The sequence below is a fragment of the Petromyzon marinus genome, chromosome 35 (assembly GCF_048934315.1).
Source record: "Petromyzon marinus isolate PM22_M1 ecotype Great Lakes invasive population chromosome 35, UKy_Petmar_22M1.pri1.0, whole genome shotgun sequence".
Classification (NCBI taxonomy): Eukaryota; Metazoa; Chordata; class Hyperoartia; order Petromyzontiformes; family Petromyzontidae; genus Petromyzon; species Petromyzon marinus.
Window position 1 is genome coordinate 1,521,641 of NC_133701.1, and position 20,222 is coordinate 1,541,862.

Consider the following 20,222-nt stretch of genomic DNA (forward strand, 5'->3'; position numbering starts at 1 on the left):
GGGGGAGAGAGGTGGGGAGGGAGGGCTGGGCTCTGTGGGGGGAGGGAGGGCTGGGCTCTGTGGGGGGAGGAGGAGGGAGGTGGGGAGGCAGGGAGGCTGGGCTCTGTGGAAAGAGCGAGGTGGGGTAGGGAGGGAGATTGGGCTCTGTGGGGGGAGAGAGGGAGGTGGGAGCGGGAGCCCCATGTGCGCAGGCGGGCGGGGGGGGACCTCCCCAGACGGTGCCACTCACGGCGCCGCTCTAAAGCTGCGTGCGGCGGCGGAGCGGCACCACTCCGTGCACGCGCGGGCGGGCAGAGAGCTCAGCCGCCTTCTCTCTCTCCCCCCTCCCTCTCTCGGACTTTCTCTCTACAACCCGAGTTGCCCTGCGTGTACACCGCTCAGTGACTTTGCACGAGACTCGGTCTCCTGTGGTCAAGGCTCCAACCTCGCCGCCGTCACCCACGTGGGACAGCAATGTAGAGGTGGCTGGGTGAGTGTGCGCGCTGATGCTGATGCTGCTGTGGTCGTGTTTTGCCGGGTCGTTGGGTATACAGAGGGTGATGACGATGAGAATTTTAGCTGTCGGTCCATGGCCATCACCTCCAGCCCTGTACACGGCCGGGAGAGAAGGGGGAAGCCAGTCGAGAGGAGACGTCGTGGGTTTTTTGAAGAGAGACGGGGGCTGCTGCGCCGTCGCTCTGTACTCGGTAATAACGCGCTGACTCTAAGAAGTTTTTTTCATGAAAAGTTTCGTGGTCGTCGCACGGGAAATGTGTATTGGCATGACGCGGTTAATAAAACGGTGGTGTACAAGCAACGCACTAGTTCACGACTGGAGTTTAATCGTAACGGAATATTAAAATACGAACATGAACCCAGAGAGGCGGGGTGATGATAGTTGGTGATTCGTACGCATTGCTGTTATTGTGATGTGAGGTTTGACGGCATTCTCATTACACGGACAGAAGTGCGCTGCGCTCCGCGCTGACCATTCGCGACACGAGTTGGAGGGAGGTGAATTGGGCAGGAGGTGCTTTGACTGCGACGTTTGGAATATGATTCACATATTACAGCTTGTCCATACGGGGTGCAATTATTATCGTTCGCTCAATATCAAGCGTGGGTGATTTGCCGCCGTTATTGCACTGTAGATACGTGTGCAATTAAAACGGCACACAGCCGGAGATCACGGACTCGGCACGCCGTGTCGATCACGGGGATTGTTCGAACATACTTCACCACGCTAGTCAATGCGGATTTGGTAACTGATGGGTGAGTGGGGTTGGACCCCGGTCCGGGTTTAGACGCCACTCATCCCGCTGCGCTAACTCCTGCGCTACCCATCAACTTAACTCCGTTAGTCACCAGTAGGAGATGTCAAATCGCACCGTAGCATTAATGACTCTCAATCTAAACCATCGTGCGCGCTGCTCAAATAGATTCGCATGGAAGTAACCCGCGCTCGTATCTTGCTAAAATGCGTATCCGACAAGTATGGACACGTTTCCTCGACGACACGGATATCAAACCGAGGCAGATTTAAAGTCGCTTCTCGATTACCGCGACGAATTAAAATAATGCGCAGATAGCCTGGGAAGCGCATCCCGTCTCCCGGAGTCTCGGAGCCACGTGCGCGATGAGAGCGACTCGGACCCGCGGGACTCAAGATGACAAAGCCGACCCACGAGGCTATGCGTGGGGTAACGGGGTCATGGGCAGCCTCGCGTCGCTCCACTGTTTGATGAGATGCAGAGGGTTAAATCCCCGCCATGCGCCACGGTGCCTCGATGGGATTCTGTATCGCCCCCTGGCGCGAGAACGTGGCAGGACCCTCGTGGGGGGGGGGGGGGGAGGCATCACGAGACTCAGGGTAAAAGCATTCAATAGTTATTAACTGCACGAGGAGCACACTGCACAGTGGGTTTATAGATACTCTATTCCGAATCTGGAGCAAATTGAAATGGTGAGAGAGTACGGTACGCGCATGCTTCACAGCGACCACATCACCTGGCATGCGTTGGTATCGTCAGATCTCGTAATCTGAGTAGCTGTGCGCCTGGATGCGGCTGGAATTGGTTGACCAGTACGTGAGCTTGCCACAGAGATCGCAAGCTTACGGTGTGGGTAGTGGAGCGGCATCTATTGTTGTATTGGACGTCTCTGCTCCCTTCCTCCATCCGTCCACACTGACCTGCCCAGCGTGGTGAAGTATGGTAAAATAAAGCCTGCGACTGACAAGGATTTGTGGGGAGGCCTTCATCCAGCGGTGGATTGACATCATTTTGACAACGTTGGGGTACAAGCTGTGAATCGAGGCCGTGTGTCTGTTGCGTGCACGATAGTGTCGACTCAGCCTCAAATGAGTACCTGGGAGCATGCGTGTAAACATCGCTACTGGGGAGACAAAGGCGGCCGGGCGTGATGTTAGCCACCGACACCCTCGTGTGCCGTGCCGGCGTCCATAGATGCTCGCTGACAACACTTGTCCCCAACAGTGTGCTGAGGCTATACGGGGGATCTCTGTCTTTGTTTCCCAGTGCACGAATGCCATCTCGTGTTAAATGCCCTTTACGTAGCCAAAAGTCTGCGGGCACGGAGGAGGCGCCGAGGCGTCCGATTGTGACACGGGGCTGCTGACTCCGCGCGAGTCACGTGGGGACGGACTCTCACTCTTACAACTTCTTGCAGTTTAGTTGCGGGGTGGTTTAGAGATTTGCGGATTTGTTTTCACTGGCAGGGAGTTGTTTATGCGGTCACGGGATCTTTAACGTCCACTTAGTGACTGATTGGGCGTTAAATTTTGATTTCAAGCTTTCGTGACTGCAGGGATTCATATTCTTGGGTTTTTCAGTAAAGTCACGTAGAAGGGAAACAATAAAATAATAAAAATATAAAACAATAAAATTATCACGACGTTTCGACTGCAACACAAGCAATCATCATCAGGTGTGAAAACCACAGCAAGAAATTTTGAAAATGCTCTTGCTGTGGAAAATTTGAAAATTTTCTTGCTGTGGTTTTCACACCTGATGATTGCTTGTGTTGCAGTCGAAACGTCGTGAAAATTGTATTGTTTTATATTTTTATTATTTTATTGTTTCCCTTCTACGTGACTTTACCGAAATAACCAATAATATGATTGGGCGTTGTTAAGTCCTTGCGGGGATGATGGGGTTGCCGACGGGAGTAAGGTTTGACCGGTAAAACGGAACATTGTTAGCCGACTGTGTTTACTCTCCACCGGCTTTAGATTCACACGTCACGCAGGCGAATTACTCGGTGCACTGCTGACGAGGACCGCATGTTTTTTAAGTTTAGCACGAGACATGAATTCAAATTCCGGCCCGTACAATGTGTTGAGGCTAACATTCATACATGTGGCTTTTCGGATGGTTTCCTAATCCCAGCTTACAGACGCGCATCGCGAGCATCTTGCTTGGGTGCTCGTTATGCACATCACCACGCGGTGTCTAAATCATCACGAAACTTGCACCAAAATTCAGCTCTCTTGCGAATACAGACCATCAAAGACAAAGATCCCCCGTATAACCTTAACAGACCGTTGGGGCAAGTGTTGTCAGCGAGCACCTACGAAAGCCGGGGGTGGGTGGCCAGCACCACGCCCGGCCGCCTTTGTCTCCCTGATGGCGATATTTACACACCGCACCAGGTACTCATTTGAGGATGCATTCACCTCGGGGAGGCTCAGATAATCGTCACTGGTGTTGGCCGTGAGCGGGAATGGAACTCGGCTCCGTAGCGCAGCGACCGTGTGTTGGGATGGCAGAGTGAAACCCTGCACTCCGTTTACATGAAAATAGCCAAGGGCTGAATAAGTTGTGAACATGTTTATAATGCCACTTTTTTTTTGGGGCCAGAAAGGTGTGGTTGGAAAGATAAATATATATTGACAAACTTTCCATATTTTCGATTTGAGAAGAACCAGTTTGACTTGCTGGCTGCATTTTGCGATTACGGAAACACAAGTCCGAACAGCCCCCGAATCGCATTGCCCACGAGCCACAGCCGTGGGGCTCACGGCAGGACACACGCAACACAAAGCACTCAGCGTCCCAGCATCAGATAGGACTCCCGTACCGGCTGCGCTGTGAGACGGAATACACAAACCACACACGGGCTGCCCTGAGACAGATTCACATCTTTCACGATGCATGCGGCCAACACTTGACTGTGGCTCATTGTTGAACACAGGCACAGTGGCACGTATTCTCAACAATAACAAGACTGAGAACACGAGCATTGACAAACACGTGGAACAAGCCTGTGATGCTCATTGCTGATAGTTTTATGAAGACTGTCCTGGGCTACTTTTATTTATTTATATCCGAGTCTTCAGATTATAGGACTCTCCGCAACACCGATGAGCACGGTTGACTACGTACGGTGCGAAAGAAGTTTAACAAACCATCATGTTGAACATAAGTATAAGACACCCATCTGAGACTTGCGCCTAGAGTCTGCCAATAGAAGTAGACACCGCTGGTCACAATACAAAGATCGCAGCGCGCTAGCCGCTACACGACCGCTCCCCACTCTTGTCACGCTCAAGACAAAGATCCCCCGTGTAGCCTTAACAGACTGTTGGGGCAAGTGCTGTTAGCGAGCATCTATGAAGGCCGGCACGGCACACGAGGGGGTGGGTGGCCAGCACCACGCCCGACTGCCTTTGTCTTCCCAGTGGCGATGTTTATGCACCGCACCAGATACTAATTTGAGACTGAGTCTACCTAGGAGAGACCCAGAACCCGTTAAGATAATCGTCACCGGTGTTGGCCGTGAGCGTGAATCGAACCCGGGTCGCCAGGTTCGTAGTGCAGCGTAGCGCTAACCGCTACACCACCGCTCCCCCATCCTTTGTCACGCTCGCACACGCGCGCCCACACTGTAAGATTCATGCAGTGTTGGTGAAACGTAAATGTGGAAGTCCCGTCCGTTGTGGAACCCATCCGCCCTTTGCTGCTGCATCAGCAGCTCGTGCCCACTGCGAGTCGCCGTCTGCGGAGGGGTGGCAATGTGGCAATATGAAGCGTTGCGAAGGTGCTGGTGGGTGCTCAGTGTTCACGTGAAGGTGCCGGTGGGTGCTCAGTGTTCACGTGAAGGTGCCGGTGGGCACTCACTGTGTTCACGTGAAGGTACCGGTGGGTGTTCACTGTGTTCACGTGAAGGTGTCGGTGGGTGCTCAGTGTTCACGTGAAGGTGCCGGTGGGTGCTCACTGTGTTCACGTGAAGGTGCCGGTGGGTGTTCACTGTGTTCACGTGAAGGTGTCGGTGGGTGTTCACTGTGTTCACGTGAAGGTGTCGGTGGGTGCTCAGTGTTCACGTGAAGGTGCCGGTGGGTGCTCACTGTGTTCACATGAAGGTGCCGGTGGGTGTTCACTGTGTTCACGTGAAGGTACCGGTGGGTGTTCACTGTGTTCACGTGAAGGTGTCGGTGGGTGCTCAGTGTTCACGTGAAGGTGCCGGTGGGTGCTCACTGTGTTCACGTGAAGGTGCCGGTGGGTGTTCACTGTGTTCACGTGAAGGTGTCGGTGGGTGTTCACTGTGTTCACGTGAAGGTGCCGGTGGGTGTTCACTGTGTTCACGTGAAGGTGCCGGTGGGTGCTCACTGTGTTCACGTGAAGGTGCCGGTGGGTGTTCACTGTGTTCACGTGAAGGTGCCGGTGGGTGTTCACTGTGTTCACGTGAAGGTGCCGGTGGGTGTTCACTGTGTTCACGTGAAGGTGCCGGTGGGTGTTCACTGTGTTCACGTGAAGGTACCGGTGGGTACTCACTGTGTTCACGTGAAGGTGTCGGTGGGTGCTCAGTGTTCACGTGAAGATGCCGGTGGGTGTTCACTGTGTTCACGTGAAGGTGCCGGTGGGTGTTCACTGTGTTCACGTGAAGGTACCGGTGGGTGCTCACTGTGTTCACGTGAAGGTGCCGGTGGGTGCTCACTGTGTTCACGTGAAGGTACCGGTGGGTGTTCACTGTATTCACGTGAAGGTACCGGTGGGTACTCACTGTGTTCACGTGAAGGTGCCGGTGGGTGTTCACTGTGTTCACGTGAAGGTGCCGGTGGGTGCTCACTGTGTTCACGTGAAGGTACCGGTGGGTGCTCACTGTGTTCACGTGAAGGTACCGGTGGGTACTCACTGTGTTCACGTGAAGGTGCCGGTGGGTGTTCACTGTGTTCACGTGAAGGTGCCGGTGGGTGTTCTGCTGCCACTGGATTGCAACCTCGCGAGGAAGCGTGCGTTTTTTAACCTGCGGAATGGTGGACATCGACACAGGATCCTCTCTGTCTCTCGCTCTTCGCCTTGCCAACAATAGCAGCAGCAGCAGCGGTATTTGTCAGGAGCTCGATGTGTGTGTGGTGAACTTTTTGCGCACCGTACGTAGCGAAACCGTGCTCATCGGTGCCGAGGTGTGCTGCTGGCCACGACGAGGAGAGGGCTTCAGCAGAGAGAGGGAGATGGGCCTTCGTGGCGTTGTGCTGTTTCCTCCTCTTCCTCCGTTGCCCACAATCCCAAGCCGCTGGGACTCGTGCATACGGCATCTTGTGGATTCAGCAGAAGGCAATTAAATGTAGCGCTGTGTGGAGTCACGCAGAGTCTCTCTCTCTCTCTGTGTAGCTTGACTGTCGAGGAATCGTTACTTAATCCAACAATGTAGAGCACGCAGAAGTGTCAAGCTTATTTCTGTGCGTGCGAGACTTACTCTGCATTCGTGAGGTGACACACACACACACACCTACACGCACGTGCGCGCTTGACACAGAGCGCTCCTGTTTTAGACGTGTGATCGCTTCGATTCATTGCACGTCGTACTGAGCAATGTTATTTCAATGCCCTTCGACAATCCACTGCTGCTCGGTGAAGTTCACCCCACGCCGTGTCAGGCGAGGGTGTTTTTATCGACCATACTTCACCTCGCTGGTCAGTGCGGGTCGGTAAAAATGGGAAATGGCCTAGACCTGTTCTGGCTGTAGCTAGGAATCTAACGCGTATCTCTGCGGCTTCAGATAGCGGGAGAGCGGTGTGCTAACCACTTTGTTACCGCTCCCCTCCCTATGCACGTACCAGGATCAGCACGTGCCACAGTACGGCATGGTTTACATGCCATGTGCATGCCAATTACTGGACTGAGTCTTTTTTCCCTGGGAAGTTCACGCGGGTGAAACATTGTGTTGTATTATTTCTATCGACGGGAACGAAAATCTTTTCACGACACAATTTGACCGTACCAATTTCCAATACGTTAAAGTGTAAACTTTTAACACCTGTCAATAGACGGCATCATCCACAGTGTGGGCAATGTATAGGGAAGGTGAGCGAGTTGGGTTCAGTGCAGCGTTTGAGGGATCGAGTGCAGGGCCGGAGCGCTTAGCTCCAGCGGGGGGCTTCCCGCAGCGCTCACAGTCCCGACGTTGTGGAGTTCAACTCCCCGGGGCGTCTCCACTGCCCCCCTGGAGGGGACTCGTAGCCTGAGCTCCACCTGGCGACTGATCCTCGGCCACGCAGAGCGGAGCCCACGGGGCAGGCTGGATGAGAGCCGGCCCGGGACACACGGCGCCAGTCGGCGCGTGTGGGTAAAGAGTCTCGGAGACGAAGATGCAGGAGCGTCGACTCGCACTGCCGCATTGGAAGTTTGCTGCACAGCCCTCCGTTGGTCACCACGTGCCCCCCCCCCCCGCCCGCATGACCCAGGGCCTCCCACGCAGTATACAGGCTTAGAGTGCCCTGCGCAGATTTCGAGCTCCGTGAGAAGATGGGCACACTCCGGGCGATCCGGGGACACCGTGTGCGCTTCTCTCTTGGCTATTCGGTCTCAGAAGTTCCGTCCCGAATGTCTCTTGCGAGGCGGCGGAACATTCCGCGTTTAATGGACTCCGATAAATTACACAGACGCAGCCTCGGCTACGAGAACCCAACCCAATCCTTCGCGGAGTGCCCCAGTCGCAGCCGAAAAAGGCTGTGTTTGTTTAATCTGTGCAAGCATTTCATTTTGGCATCTTAATGCTCTACAGCACGAATGTTTACGTGTGTTTAGAGGACTCGTTAACTTGCTTATCATACCAAGTTTCAAACTAAATCCCGCTAAAGCTTCTGGGTTGATGACAAATTACCCTTTCCAAATTGCGGTTATGCGATACCATAGAACGTGGTCGTGGCATATTCTGATGCGTTGTTAATTCACATCCCTTTGTCAATCCCCTGTTGGACGAAGGCTTCCTTCCCCATGCCAAGTGGCTTCTTTAACCATACTTCACCATACTGGTCAGTGGTGGTTTGGCGAGGGTGGAGAGGGTCCCATTGGGCAGGTCTCAGTACTGGTTCAGGTATCTCTCTCGCCACTGATGTTAGCCGTGGCCGCGAATTGGACTCACTGCACCACCACCTCCACTCATATTATTTGCATACAGTGGGTATCAGCACTCCCAGGTCTAGGTTGCGATTCTTTGGTGATCGGGCTTTTGTTCGCTTGGCACCACAAGCTACGGAACGCCTTGACACTTGAAATCAGTCGGTAGATATATTGAAGTCTGCTTTGAAACCCCATGTCTATAAAGTGGCCTTCCCTCCTTCGTTTGCTCGGTTGCCCCTGGGTTCTGTTTTTGTTTCATGCTTTTGATGTACTGCGCATTGGGATCCTAGGATGTAATGCGCATCGTACATTTTAATTATTACTTTATACAGTCCAAAGTCAAAGTGTCTCCATGCAAATGAAAGTAAGGGATAGTGCTCATCTCTATTAGTGGCACTGATGGACATTCCACATTTCTATGGCAGGGGAGCAATTTATCCATAGCAGAGCTGACCTCACACCAGGGTATTGGTCGTTTAAGGCTGCTTCGACGGAGGGGAAAGCCAGAACCGGCTCGGATATCACTCGCCACTGGCGTTAGCCATGGTTGGGGATTGAACCGAGGTGGCCGGGTTCAGCGCAATACAACAGTGCCTGGGGGAAGGAAGGGAACGCTGCAGAACATTATAGAGTTTGTTCAAACAGTAACATCTAACAGTAACATCTAACAGTAACATCTAACAGTGACATCTAACAGTGACATCGAACAGTGACATCGAACAGTGACATCTAACAGTGATGTCTAAAAGTGATATCTAACAAGCGGCTTCTACTGCTGCCAATCCGCGTGTGTGCAAAGCCACACAACTCTCAGCACCTCCGATTAGCGCGGTCGGCTACGTACCGTGCGAAAGAAGTTTAACATACATATGAGCAAGGTTCTGGCTTCGTAATGGGATCGCATTGCATCAGTGCAGTCTGTATGTAGGCAGGCCGGGTTAATGAGTGGGGTAAGGGTGCTGCTGGGCCAGTGTGTCCGAAAACCTGGGTTCGAGTCCCAGGGGAGGGCTGGCAAACTCAGGATATTATCTCTCCCTAGGGATTGCACGATTAGGCCCAACAGATTAAAACGCAGTCAAAGTGTTGGCTGCGCTAAATTGCCAGAGGGTACGATGCAGCTTTTGTATTGTACATATGTTGCACTTCTTTCCCACCGTACGTAGGCCAACCGTGCTAATCGGTGATGCAAATCGGAGGCTTTGTTCCCGTACTGTGCCCTGCGCTTACCCGCTGCGGTGGGGGGCTAAGAAGTGGCGACCCCAAAGCCTGCGCCCCTGTGGAGCTGGGCAGGTGTTGTGGGGGGGGAGACTCTGTAAAGAGCGCGGAGAGAATTTTGAATCCCAGCCACAGCCCAGTTGCCGATGCAGCGGCAGCGACTTAGGGCTCGCGGTCCCGTGGCGCCCTCTGCTGGTCACTCGGCACATTAATGATGTGCGCGCCGCTTGCTTTGTTCAGGTCCTCGTGTTTTTGTTTGGTTTAAGATAGCGGAGAGTAAGCCAGATTCGTTTAACAGGCCAATTGATTAAATTACGAATGGGGGTGGGGGGGAACAGGCGAAATAATATTTATGTCAAAGAAACAAAATTATAAATCGCCCCAAGATGATAGTTTAACAACAAAACAACAGCCAAAAGTCTGGCACGAAATCCGATTGTTTCATTTTACAAACGCTGGCGGCCAGCAGTTTTATATTCCGTAATGAAGTTGTAGCCAATGTAAATACAAGCCTTTACATTTTAGCTGACGTTCATTTGATTCCACAAAAATTGGCAGGTTGACTGAATTTCATTGTTGTTTTTATTGCATTACGCTGCATCGTAAAATGTTTCATTGCAGCTTACATCCATGATTTGCGATACTTCACCGGAGACACACTTGCATTAGGTGGATTCGAGTTTGTGTCTTAACGGATCTCGAATGACACAGATTGACTGCTCGCCTGCGCTCTGTCGTTTCCGTATCACTCTTCTATCGCTGCTGCTGCTGCTACAGCTACCGTGGTTGCCGTTCCCCTGGACTTCACTCCTTGATTCCTCCACCCGAGTTAAGGACTCGGGGCCCTACCAGACACTCACTCACTATGTCGTCTCATCCACTCACCCACTCACTCATTCACCCACTCATTCACTCACCCACCCAACCACTTACCCACTCATCCACCCACCTACCCACACACTCACTTACCCACCCGCTCACACTCTCACTCACCCACTCACTCACTCACCCACTCACTCCACCACTCACCCACACTCACCCACTCACTCACCCACTCACTCACCCACTCACCCACCCATTCACCCACACACCCACCCACTCACCCACCCACTCACCCATAAATTAATGCACTCACACACACACTCACACACACTCTCACACACACTCACTCCCCCACCCACTTACTTACCCACTCACCCACACATTCATGCACTCAGCCACTCACTCACTCACCCACTCACTCACCCACCCAATAACCACACTGCGGGTCACAACTCTTATCTTTCTGCTCCTTCCCACACACTGCTTCACTTTGGAACTTCTTCCCTGCCGGTTTTTTCTCAATTTCTTATAACCTTGCTCAATTCAAGATCGCGTTAACTTATTGATTATACCGACTGTCGTGCTGTTTGTTGCTGGCTGTTTGGCACGTTGGGTATTTGGGGCCTGTTGTGTGACGATGAAGCCGAGGAAAGCCCGGTTGATCCGCTCGTTGTTTAAAGACGCCGGGCAGTAAAGTCCCGACAGGAAACAGTGAGTCAATAATAAAACTTCTGCAGATGGTTAATTCATACTTTTTAAAATTACTGCGGATTGTAAGTTTCAGAAAAATGCACGCGCAGGAAACGAATTCCATAGCTGGGACGTACGAGGGTAAGAGGAATCGACGTGCCGAGCAATGCCACGTGCAGCCAGAGTCACGCATTGCTGGAAACGACAATAGAACATGACCAGTGTGAATGTACAACAACGTGATCCATTTGTATGTTTAACTTCTTTCGCGCCGTACATAGCCAACCGTGCTAAAATGTATCCAGGAAAGCCTCGCCGAGTCCCAAAGCCAGTTTCCAGGATGGTTCTGCATCGCGATATTCGTGTGGCACGTGGAAGCCCTGGGAGCCAGAGTAATCCCACGCGTTGGAGGGGATAACCCCTACAAAAGTCTGCACAGACAGGTACAAAAAAAACCGCACTGCCATATCCTGGTGACCGCGTAGCCCAGTGGGGTCGGGAGTTGCACACGCACCTGTGTGATCCACCAACCCTTTCCTCCAAAGAATCGAGGTGAGCGCCACAGCGCTCGGTTAAACGAGCTCACGCTGCCCATGCTGCCCACGCTGCCCACACGTCTTAGATTGAGGGGCGATGCCCTGTGTGACTTAAGAGGCAGCACAAGGGGGTGGCGACTCCACCGTCCACTGGTGACGGTGCAGGGTTATTCGTGGAGGCAGTCGGCGGCTTCGGACGGAATTCGGTGCAGCACGGTGCAGAGGCGAAAGGGCCCGCAAACGACGCGCCCCACGCGTCCAGCGATTGTTTACGACGGTGTTTTGTTTGGGTGCACTTTCTTTGCCGCACACGCCACGCGAAAGGGCGCGCGTTTGTTATTTCTGGTCTACCCGCCACGCTCGTGCGTACGTGTTGCGTCTTGGTGACACCGTGTGGGTTCTCACCACGTGTGTCATATTAAACGAGATGTCTTATTAATTATCGGCTGTGCACCAGCTTGAATAATGGCTTGATAAACAGCACGCGCACGCACGCACACACACACGAGTGGCTCGGGCAAACAAGTCCATAAATAATTGTATATGCATTTCGAAGACGTGAAACATCTGGAGTGGGGTAAACACGCAAATGGCACACAACGTTCACCCAGCCCGCAGGCGTGGTGCGACCGCTCATTCATTGCTGAAGAGGACCGCATCCTCACCTGCGCAGGTGATGCCCTGAGGGACGAGGGCGTCGCCCGTGCAGGTCGTCGTGATATGTGACCTGGGAGAATCACGAGAGGTGGGACGTGGTGCTCAAAACCCTGCCGTGTGGCTCTGCTGTCATCGGGGGTTTGTGGCCAACACGAGGTTTCATGATTGGTGAACGTTTTTTAATGTGGGATTAAAGAAAATTAAATAAAAACAACTTAAACAACACTATTTCCAATTTATATAAGGGTTTACAACTTGATTTCCACAAGATACCCCACATTAAGAAACAGACTATTGAAACACAATATTGAACGATCATTAAAATGTTATGCTTCATTATGTACAAAGGCTTGGTGGAAAATAATAAATCACAGCCCTTTGCCAATCCACTGCTGGACGAAGGCTTCCCCCCACACCATGCCGGTCATGGGGAATGTTTTGCCAAAACTTCACCACGATGGGCAGCGAGTTGGTGATGGTACGGAGCCAAGGGACCGGTTGAGATATCGCTCTCCGCTCGTTCCATCCCCGGCATGAGGATTCCGGCTCAGATATTGGCGTTCATAGCGCAGTGAGCTAACCGCTTCGCCATCGCTCCGAGAGAAATTAAATTCTCACCGGGGCGAAATAGCCACAGAGCACGGGAGGCGGGCGCCGACACGCAAATAAAACCCAGCGGTAGAAGCTCCGAGCGAGGGGGAGCCGTGAAGAGCGGGGAGCGGGCGAGCGCTGCGGGCACGTCGTGTTCGCGATTGCGCTTGGCCGTGGCAGTGCCGCTGCTTTATTTTGGTCGCGAGGATAAATGTCCGTGGGCCTTTTGATGTTCGGGACCGCGCAGGTGCTCCCAGATCGGTTTACGCACGCGGGCTTCGATTAAAATAAATACGAGGCAGATTGTTTGTTTCACTTCGGGAGGAACATTCCTTTCATTTCATGGCCACCGGTTTAAAAATAAATAAAACCCCTTCAAAAGTTACATTAATAGCAATGCGCGTATGAACGCAGCGTGTCCAGACAGCATGTGAACACTAATAAGAGCTCCTTCCACATTCCTCCGCAATGTGTTGGCGTGTGGTGTGATTCACACCACGCGCGGCCCGCGGGCACATTAATGGCCATTTTTGGCAGTAAAAAAGTGGGCAACAATCGTTGTGTCGGAATCACCACTCGAAAAGGCCTTTGAATGTATAGCCCATGGCTCACAAAAGCTTAGACGGCACAACAGAAGCGGGAGCCTGCCAGCCTCAGATCCTCCTTCGCGACAGTCCCAAAATGTGCACCCCTGTGGCGAGAGGAGCGATGCAGCGTTTACCTGGCGACAGCTCCACCCAAGCTCGTGCCCATGCCTACAAACTATTCACCGGGCGGTACATTCCGCGGTTGATCCCAAAGGGTGAGGCGATGGGGAGGATGATCACATTCTTCTCGAGACCCCAAATATTCATGTTTTATTGAGATCTAGCAGAGAATATGCATTAAATGCTTCTTATTGTTATTAATGTAGGGTCCTATTTAAGTCTTGAAACTTTGGGACCACCTGCTAGGGAAGTATTGTAGATCCGCCTCTGGGTAAATCCCACTGGCACGTTTTGTTTTGGTGAACTTAACAAAACTGTTGGCAAAGAACGGTGAGCGTGGTAGGAGAGTGGAAGAGACGTCTTGCTTGGGACGTGAGACTTGTCCCTACATTGGTCATGTCCCTCTGCCGTTGACCGTTTGTGACTCCCTTCACCACTGTCCCTTCTGTCACTTGTAGGTTGTAGGTCGCGGTGAGATGCCGCGACGTTCAAGCGACGAACGAACGCAAATGCTCGTCCTTTGACTCTTCACGTTTCTTCTTACCCCACGTATTTTTCCAGACGCTGGTGACCGGACGCCGCTCGCGCCCTCCTCCGCCATGGAGCACCCAGCCCTCCTGGGAACAGCTCCAGCCGTGACCATGGAGGCCTCGCCATCCCCCTCCGCGGAAGACTACGCCTACTACAAAATAACCAACACGATGTACCTGTACTCCAACCCGATGGTGATCCTGGCCCACTACAACTACACGGGCAAGCTGAACAACCGCGACAAGCGCGACCGTGCCGTGACCACCACCGGCATCGTCGCCATCGTCGTGTGCTGCGTCATCATCGTCGAGAACCTCGTGGTCCTGCTCACCTTCTGGCGGAACCGCAAGTTCCACACGCCCACCTACTACTTCCTCGCCAACCTGGCCTGCTCCGACTTGCTGGCGGCCGCCGCCTACGTGGCCAACATTTCGCTGTCGGGCCCCAACACCTTCACGATGACGCCGACCGCGTGGTTCGCGCGCGAGGGCGTCATCTTCGTGGCGCTCGCCGCCTCCGTGTTCAGCTTCCTGGCCATCGCCGTGGAGCGCCACCTCATCATGGCACGCCGGCGCCTGGCCCCGGCCGTCCCGGGCCGGCGCCGCGTGCGCGCCTGCCTGCTCATCGCGGCGTGCTGGGCGCTGGCCCTGCTGCTCGGCTCGCTGCCCAGCCTCGGCTGGAACTGCCTGCGCGCGCTGCAGCAGTGCTCCGTGGTGCTGCCGCTCTACTCGCGGCGCTTCCTCGCGTTCTGCGTCACGCTCTACACGCTCGTCCTGGCCGGCATCGTCACGCTGTACGCGCGCGTCTACGCCGCCGTGCGGCGCAGCGGCCGCAGGGTCGGCGGCAACGGCGGCAACGGCGGCAACGGCGGCGGGGGCTGCGTCGGCGGAGGCCCTCGCAAGGCCACCCCGGGCACGTCGCGCCGCTCGGTGCTGCTGCTCAAGACGGTCTTCATCGTGGTGGGCGTCTTCATCGCGTGCTGGACGCCGCTCTTCGGGCTGCTGCTGGCCGACGTCGCGTGCGGCACGCTGCGGCGCAGCCTCAGCTGCAGCGCCGCCGCCACCTCGGCCGCCAACTGGCTCATCCCGCTCGCCGTGCTCAACTCGGGCATGAACCCGCTCATCTACGCCGCGTCCAGCCGCGACATGCGCCGCGCCTTCGCCCGCCTGCTGTGCTGCTGTTGCGCCCGCGGCCGCTTCGGGGCGGGCGAGTCGGCGGCCAACGCCACGCGCTCCCGCTCCAGCGCGTCCTCCGGCGGCAGGCCCACCGCCACGGCCACCAACGAGCGGGACCTGACGAGCCCGGACGGGGGCGGGGGCGGGCACACGCCGCCCAACTCCATCAAGGCGCTGCTGCTGTCGCCCGGCCTGGAGCAGCCGCCCGTCACCATCAAGGGCCAGCCGCCCCCGCCGTCCTAACACGCGCCGGGCTCGCGTGCGCCGGACTCGAGCGCCGGGCTCGGCCTCTGCGGGGAACTTGGCTCCGTCCGTAGGCCCGGGAGGGCGGCACCGGCAAGTCCTGAGTGTAGGGGGGAAGGTGCCGTCGGTTCCATCCCGAGAGGCGCATTTCGCCAATGTGTTGACAGCGATGTCAGCCGACTCCACGCAAAAAATGTGACTTTGTCGGGCTGAGAAGCAGAAGGAGTCGAAGTTGGTCATGCAGTGGCATTGCTGGGAACTTCCCAGCTCCGCCTATACAACAATTGATCTGCCCCCACAATTGCCCCAATCCCCCAAATGCAGTCCTGAGATGAATGCGGCGGTTTGAAACAGTATCAACGTGATGACTTTAGTAAATATATTCTGGCATCTTTTGGATTGTCATGCAAGGGCACTTAAACTTAGCACATTTTTTTGAAAATACTCTACTGTACATATATATTTTTTAAAGCAACTTACTATTAGTTGATGATTGGTACAGACAAATATGTTCTGTATGCTTGGACAACCACTAAGACAGACTGTACGACAAGACTCAAGTTCAGTTGTTCATTATAGTTTACACTAATATTTGTGCTATCGAGAATTGTGAAGTGTTCGTGAGGATGTCCATGGCTGAGAGAACCTGGTCACGTGAGGAGCATTGGAAGAGTCTTTTTTGCAAGATGCGACGCCTTAACACATCACAGCTTCAAGAGGACACTTATCAAATTTGGTCTCTTTACAGTTACAGCAGCAGAGTTGAGTTGGAAGTACATAAAAGAGACGTCATTGCATCTTGTAACCGAACGCTACACTTCATTGCAAGCGCTTATGTTTACAGTATTTTTCTTGTAAAGATTAAGATTTTTTTAAATAATTGTTGTTTTTCACATGTTGCCCATTTTTACGTTACTGTAACATGATCGGCAGAGAAGAGCATTAAAGGGAACGGTTATGATGACAGCCAGGCCTCGATTGCAAAAAAAAGAAAAAAAGACATCTCCCTGGGCACTAAGCGTCTCCCTGCAGTCTGCAGGCCCCTAACGCCGCACTGGCTTCTGGGTAAGAGGGCGCTGATATACGTCACTCACCCGGTATCGTCTCAGCTGCAGTTGCCACCTGTCCCGTTTTTTTTTCCCAGGATCGTTCTCTTTGTGTGTGTGTATACGTTGAATTTCGTTCGCACCGTACATAGCCAACCGTGCTAATCGGAGGTGCGGGGGAAGGACAACAAACTAAACACAAAAAGCAGTTCTAAAGTAGATGTAAAAGTGCATAACTCCAGTGGCTTCCTCATTTTTGAAGCCCCTTTCCTGCCAAGTGCATAATACACCACTCAAGACGATGCATTTACAAGTCATTCTCTCCTCTCCTGGTATTGGAATATTCTTCTGTCCGTATGTCCTGTTTTTGTTTTGTAATTCAGAGGTGGCAGATCTAGTCTCGGCTCGGTCCTGTTTGGACCAAACATGGTCAGGAGGAGGGGAGGCTCAAAGCCGTCCTGCTATGGGTCCCGAGTATAACTGGGCATCGAGGCACAGTGAGTGTGCGGTGTAACAAGCACGGCCCGAGCTCGTTACAAGTGGACGAATGGACGAGGAGAGGATGACGGGACGCAGCAATTGAACGTAATACCACTTACGATGATGATGGTGGTGGGAATGCACGTACATTTCCCAAAAAACAGGCACAATCCTTGCTTTAGTTAGGTGGGTGGACGCGAGGTGGATCATTTGAATGTTGTTGGCATTAAGTCCAGGTGCTGAGGGATCAATTGAGCATTCAAGAGATTGGTGCCTCTTTCTGGAAATGCGATGCGAGGAATGGTCAAAACGTATTAAGGACAACACTGCCGACATCCTGGAATCAGGGTCCAGCCAGCCAATTGAGATAAACCCAGGATCCCATCATGTGTAATGAGTCGGTGGTATCTGTCCAGAAACCAAATTGCAACACAAAAAAACAGCCTATCGAATACAATTTGGTTTTGCACTTAATATGGCGGCGTAGCGTGGTTCCCAAGGCTACGTGTACACATTCTTCCATTATGAAAATAAACCTCGTGACAGTCCAAGAGTAGAGAGCCTCTTTTGGTTCAGGAAGATTCAAATAAATCAGGCCAAGGCCTCTTTCTTTCGGTTGAGGGTTTTTCCACGAATGGCATTGTGGCTGCACAACCGTAGGAAGTCTTAGAGTGAGCATTGCCATCACTTTGTGCCTATGTGCTAATAGTACAATTTTAGGATGTAATTATTGAAAAAAGCAATTTCGGAAACCGAATTTAAACAATGAACCCGCAAATAGTTGTAATCGTATTCTCAAACCCCTGTGGCCATTTCTGAATGGGCATAATATTTCTCGCTTTGTACTTTTAATGCAATGACAAATGCTATTGAGATGTTACTGTATCATAATTAAGCTAACACAAAACTGCAGACAGAAGGATTTCATATGCTTTAATGTGTTTTAGCATGTTTTAATGAGAAACGTCTGTTCCATGGAAAATAAAATAAGAAAAACTGTGCTTTTGTAGAAATGTGTGTATTCAAAGCAGACTCGTGGAAATTAGTTTTTTGACCAGAAACAAAGTTAGGTTGTAATTATTTGCCCACATCACAGTATTTAACCAGTAATGCCGACATCTTCATTTGAAACCTTATCCTTTTGACGCATATGGATACTTTGTAATCAGTGAATTACTACCACAAATTGTGAGCAATTGACTTAAAATCACAGTGACGCCCTGCCTGTCTCATCGCGGTGGTCGCTGTGTCGGCTCGTGAGACATCTCAAGTGGATGTCCTGTGGAGGACAACACTCAAGTTCACTACTTCCCGACACCGGCGTAACATCGTGCAACACGCATTAATTTGACGGGAGTATGGACGTAAATAACGATATTTATTGCTGCATTTATTTAATATTGTATATTTTTACAAACTTATTAAGTTTAAACCATGTAATATTAAAATAAACAGATATTTTTTTCAATTTTATATAAAATCCTATTATACAATTTGTTCGGTCAGAGTGTTTTGACACCAGATTACTAAAATGATCAATAACTTAATTGAACCTATTCATATCCTCTATATGACTGATCACGAGTTACATTATGGACTTCAATATATCCCGAGACATTACGTTGGCAAGGCAAGTATTTGGTTTCGCATTAAACTTCAGGTTTGACATCTCGGTATCACAGAATATCCCCAGAACAATTTGTAAAAGCATTAATGTTGTCGTGTTATTAAGCAAAAATACAGTGTTCATGTTCTTCAAATCTTCTGTCTGCAGTTTTTGATCTTATGTTCAGTTTGCACATGACTTGTACGATAGGACCTGCTAAGTTTATGTAAATATTCCCACGTGCAAGGTTAACTTAAGACAACAGGAGCACGTATGATATTGAATCGAGTCTAGATTTCGTCGGTGCAGTGTGATCGATCTCCGTCATGATAACCTCTGTGGATTTTTCAACGCGTACAATTACTCTAAATGTTCGATTTTAGCACCAAATCTTTCCCGTTTGTTACGGGATTCCTACCACCAGCAGAGCCTTGTGTAGAACAGCAGGCTAGCCCAGACATACCAAACACAACAACAACAACCACCACCAGGGTCTCTTCAAAAGCCTCTCTCGGCATAAGCACCAGATGGCACTGCTCAACTCATCGGAGCGGTTTGTCACGTGCCTAACATTGACTCATATTCCATTTTATTTTTCAGAGATAAATTGCTATAAAGCTGGATTAGGTCAAATGTAAGTGACATGTTTACCTTGGTGACCAAGCTGAGGCCAGAAGCTTAATGGCCTGAGAACCTGGTATAATAGTGTGCAAAGTGGTAATTTGGTTAAGTTAGAAAAAATATAATTTGGATATAAGCTCTTAGCCCATTTGAGTCATGCAACTCGGTAGACCTTGTGACATTGAAGTTGTTCTGTCCAGTGTAGAGAGTTAATTTTACACATTTAAATGCAGTCCTTTGCCCAGCAACAGCTGTTGGCAGTGCCAGAACTACGTAGCCGGATTCAGACTTTACGGTGAAATAAGTCTACGGTTTGCGCTCCACGTGGTAGGCAATCACAAAGCAGTACCTCATTGTCTTTTCTATTCAATGTACATTCAATTAAAAAAAAGTGGCTTGGTTTAAACGAACGTGCTTAGTCATGATCTGCCGAGCTTGTGTTGTGTACTGCGGTGTGTATTTAACTGGTGGGTCTATAAAGTAATTAGTTTCACGATGTGTTCGTCTTCGTCGATGTAATTGAAAGGACGCCGGGAGAACGGCCATCGGTGGCTCGCGGGATTTCGGTGCAAGTTGACCTCATTATTGTAACGCTGCAAGTTTGTTTATAATTGCATTCGTCCACCTCCCACGCACTCAAGCCGGGACACATTATACTAATTGCGTTCAGATGAAGAGGCAAAGGGAGTTGTTAGGGAGAGCCCACACGAATGTTATCTGGGTTAATCGGAGTCGGGCGTGCGTGTGTGTCGTGGGCAGTCGAGGTGGCAAAGGCAACGTGGCCACCACCACCACCACCACACAACGCGACATCGGTGGCGAATGTCGGAGCCAGTGGGGGCACCGTTGGGCCCAAGCGCCCTGTCCTGCCCGTTTCCACGTCCATGCAAAGGTTCCTGGTCTTTCTCGCTCTCCCCCATGAGCAAGCGCCAGTTAAAAACTTAGATATCATCATCATC

General features: G+C 51.7%; 1 protein-coding gene across 1 annotated transcript; it reads left to right on the forward strand.

The window, feature by feature from the left end:
- Positions 1–185: 185 nt before the first annotated feature.
- S1PR1 (sphingosine-1-phosphate receptor 1) lies at positions 186–19,759 on the forward strand. The gene is made up of 2 exons (XM_032965926.2): positions 186–469; positions 14,123–19,759. The coding sequence occupies exon 2, from the start codon at positions 14,161–14,163 to the stop codon at positions 15,508–15,510; it is 1,350 nt and encodes a 449-aa protein (XP_032821817.1). The 5' UTR covers positions 186–469; positions 14,123–14,160; the 3' UTR covers positions 15,511–19,759.
- The last annotated feature ends 463 nt before the right edge of the window (positions 19,760–20,222 follow it).

What these genes read in the sequence shown, in the direction of transcription:
- S1PR1 (XM_032965926.2), top strand. Translation starts at nt 14,161, where the DNA reads ATGGAGCACCCAGCCCTCCTGGGAACAGCTCCAGCCGTGACCATGGAG.